At 33.5% G+C, this 1834-nt stretch overlaps 1 protein-coding gene across 1 annotated transcript; it reads right to left on the bottom strand.

The window, feature by feature from the left end:
- Positions 1-342: 342 nt before the first annotated feature.
- LOC111387689 lies at positions 343-1577 on the bottom strand. Its single transcript, XM_023012265.1, has one exon. It carries the CDS (start codon positions 1503-1505, stop codon positions 516-518), a length of 990 nt encoding a protein of 329 aa, XP_022868033.1. The 5' UTR covers positions 1506-1577; the 3' UTR covers positions 343-515.
- Between the last annotated feature and the right edge of the window lie 257 nt (positions 1578-1834).

Genomic DNA, 1834 nt, shown 5'->3' with positions numbered 1-1834 from the left:
TAGGTGAATTTCAAATCGTAGTGTCGTTAACAATTTGAGATTTTCCAAAAGCTTATCAAATCACTTTAAATTGCTCATTTAAATAGTTTATAAATCATAGTTAAGAACATATAAATTTTGAAATACGTATGTTCCATCTAGAGTTAGGTTTAATTGCAATTTTTGTGTGAACAATATTTAACTTATTACTTTATTATACATGATATTGTGCACTAGTGAAAATTTATTGCAATCCATAATAGAAAAGCCTCGCAACTATTTGGTTGGGGGTCGTTGATTTCGGAAAACTAGAAACAAATGTCTTGTTATTGGTTGCAAAAACAAAGAATTTTGGACTAGTAATTATAGAAGAATTATTCCATTGCACACCTTTTTGAATTTAAGAATACAAATTCAGTTAACTACAACAACAATTTAAGCCTTTTTGAACTAAATCTCGGTTGTTCGAACAATATTTTTCAACCTGTCCATTCGGTTCATTCCCGGTAAGTTTCTCATCGAATACTGCAGGCATATTACTTATTGAGTGGTTGAGTAGTAGGCAATTTGGTGTATTCGACGCTCCCATATAATTCAATCTCTTCACCATGGTTCTCCTTGCACTGGAAGTACAAAACTGTATATGCCATGTCCAATAAAATCTTCCCCAAAGAAGAAATGAACAGCACTAATAAGTTCCCATAAATTGTTGAATTAAATGTTCCCTTGTTTCCTTGTATCCTCCTGTAACCTAGATATACACTCAAAAAAAGCAGGTTGTAACATATAATTAGCATAATACCATGTAACTTCTTGCCCTTAACAATTGTAGCAGCTTTTCCTAATGCTTCCATTCCATAACAATTTTCCTCAAGTGCTGAAACCATAATTGCTAAGGTCCAAACCACTGCCAAATAGAGATAGTAAACTGAAGCCGAAATCCCGAGCAAAAAAACTGCTAAAATGGTGGCATAATTACCAGACATTAACAAAGGAGCAACCAATGACAAAAATAAGAACAAGTAACCTATTGAATGGAGTTTTGTATAGAATCCTGTTAAAAATACCCTTTTCCATGTTTTCACCATCCTTAAACACAGATCTTTCAAGAATAATGTCTGGTTTTTATAAGACATGGCTGATAGTAATACCGTAGCAGTGGTAGAGAAAATTGAGAAAATGAAGGAAGCAATATAGAAAGCCATTTGCACAGACAAGAAAAGGGTGAAATCTTCTCTCAGATGGTCTACTTGGCCAAGAAGCCGGGTGAGAGGCGAGGTAGTATTCGGTGTAAACGGGCTCTGATCCGGATCAAAAGAACTACGATCTGGCACGAAAGAATTCTTGATAATGACAAACACATCAAGAAGTAAGAACTTGAGGGAGAAACTGAGCAACAAGAAAGAGATTGAATAGAAGACTAAAGAAAGTACAACTATTAATGCCATGAGCTTCCCATTTTTTGGCAAAAGTTTGATAGATTCCTTTATTATCACCAAGAAACCGAAAATTTCATAGATATCCATGACACTATTAAGTGTTTTGTAGCTATACGAACAATCCCCTTTATGTTTTACTCTGAGAAATGCTCCAGCTATTCTATTGGGGTGACATATATGAAGACGTTATTTTGAAATGGTCCAAATTTTTATGCTTGTCGAGCAAGATTAGTAATGAAAAATAATGTTTATTTGTAATGGACATTTTCTTGAATGCCTATAGTTTTGACTTTGTAATGTAATTTAAATATGTGTATAATATGATAGTGATATAGACGCAGACCAGTTTTGATTGATCAACCGTGTTTAGTATATATATTAGCATGTTGCTTGAAGGTTTTGAAAATTAAATAAGA

The sequence above is a fragment of the Olea europaea genome, unplaced genomic scaffold (genome assembly GCF_002742605.1).
Source record: "Olea europaea var. sylvestris unplaced genomic scaffold, O_europaea_v1 scaffold4185, whole genome shotgun sequence".
Classification (NCBI taxonomy): Eukaryota; Viridiplantae; Streptophyta; class Magnoliopsida; order Lamiales; family Oleaceae; genus Olea; species Olea europaea.
The sequence above is the reverse complement of the archived record's forward strand: the minus strand, read 5'-3'. Positions and strand labels throughout refer to the sequence as shown.

Coding starts and splice junctions, on each gene's coding strand:
- LOC111387689 (XM_023012265.1), bottom strand. CDS start 1,505: ATGGATATCTATGAAATTTTCGGTTTCTTGGTGATAATAAAGGAATCT.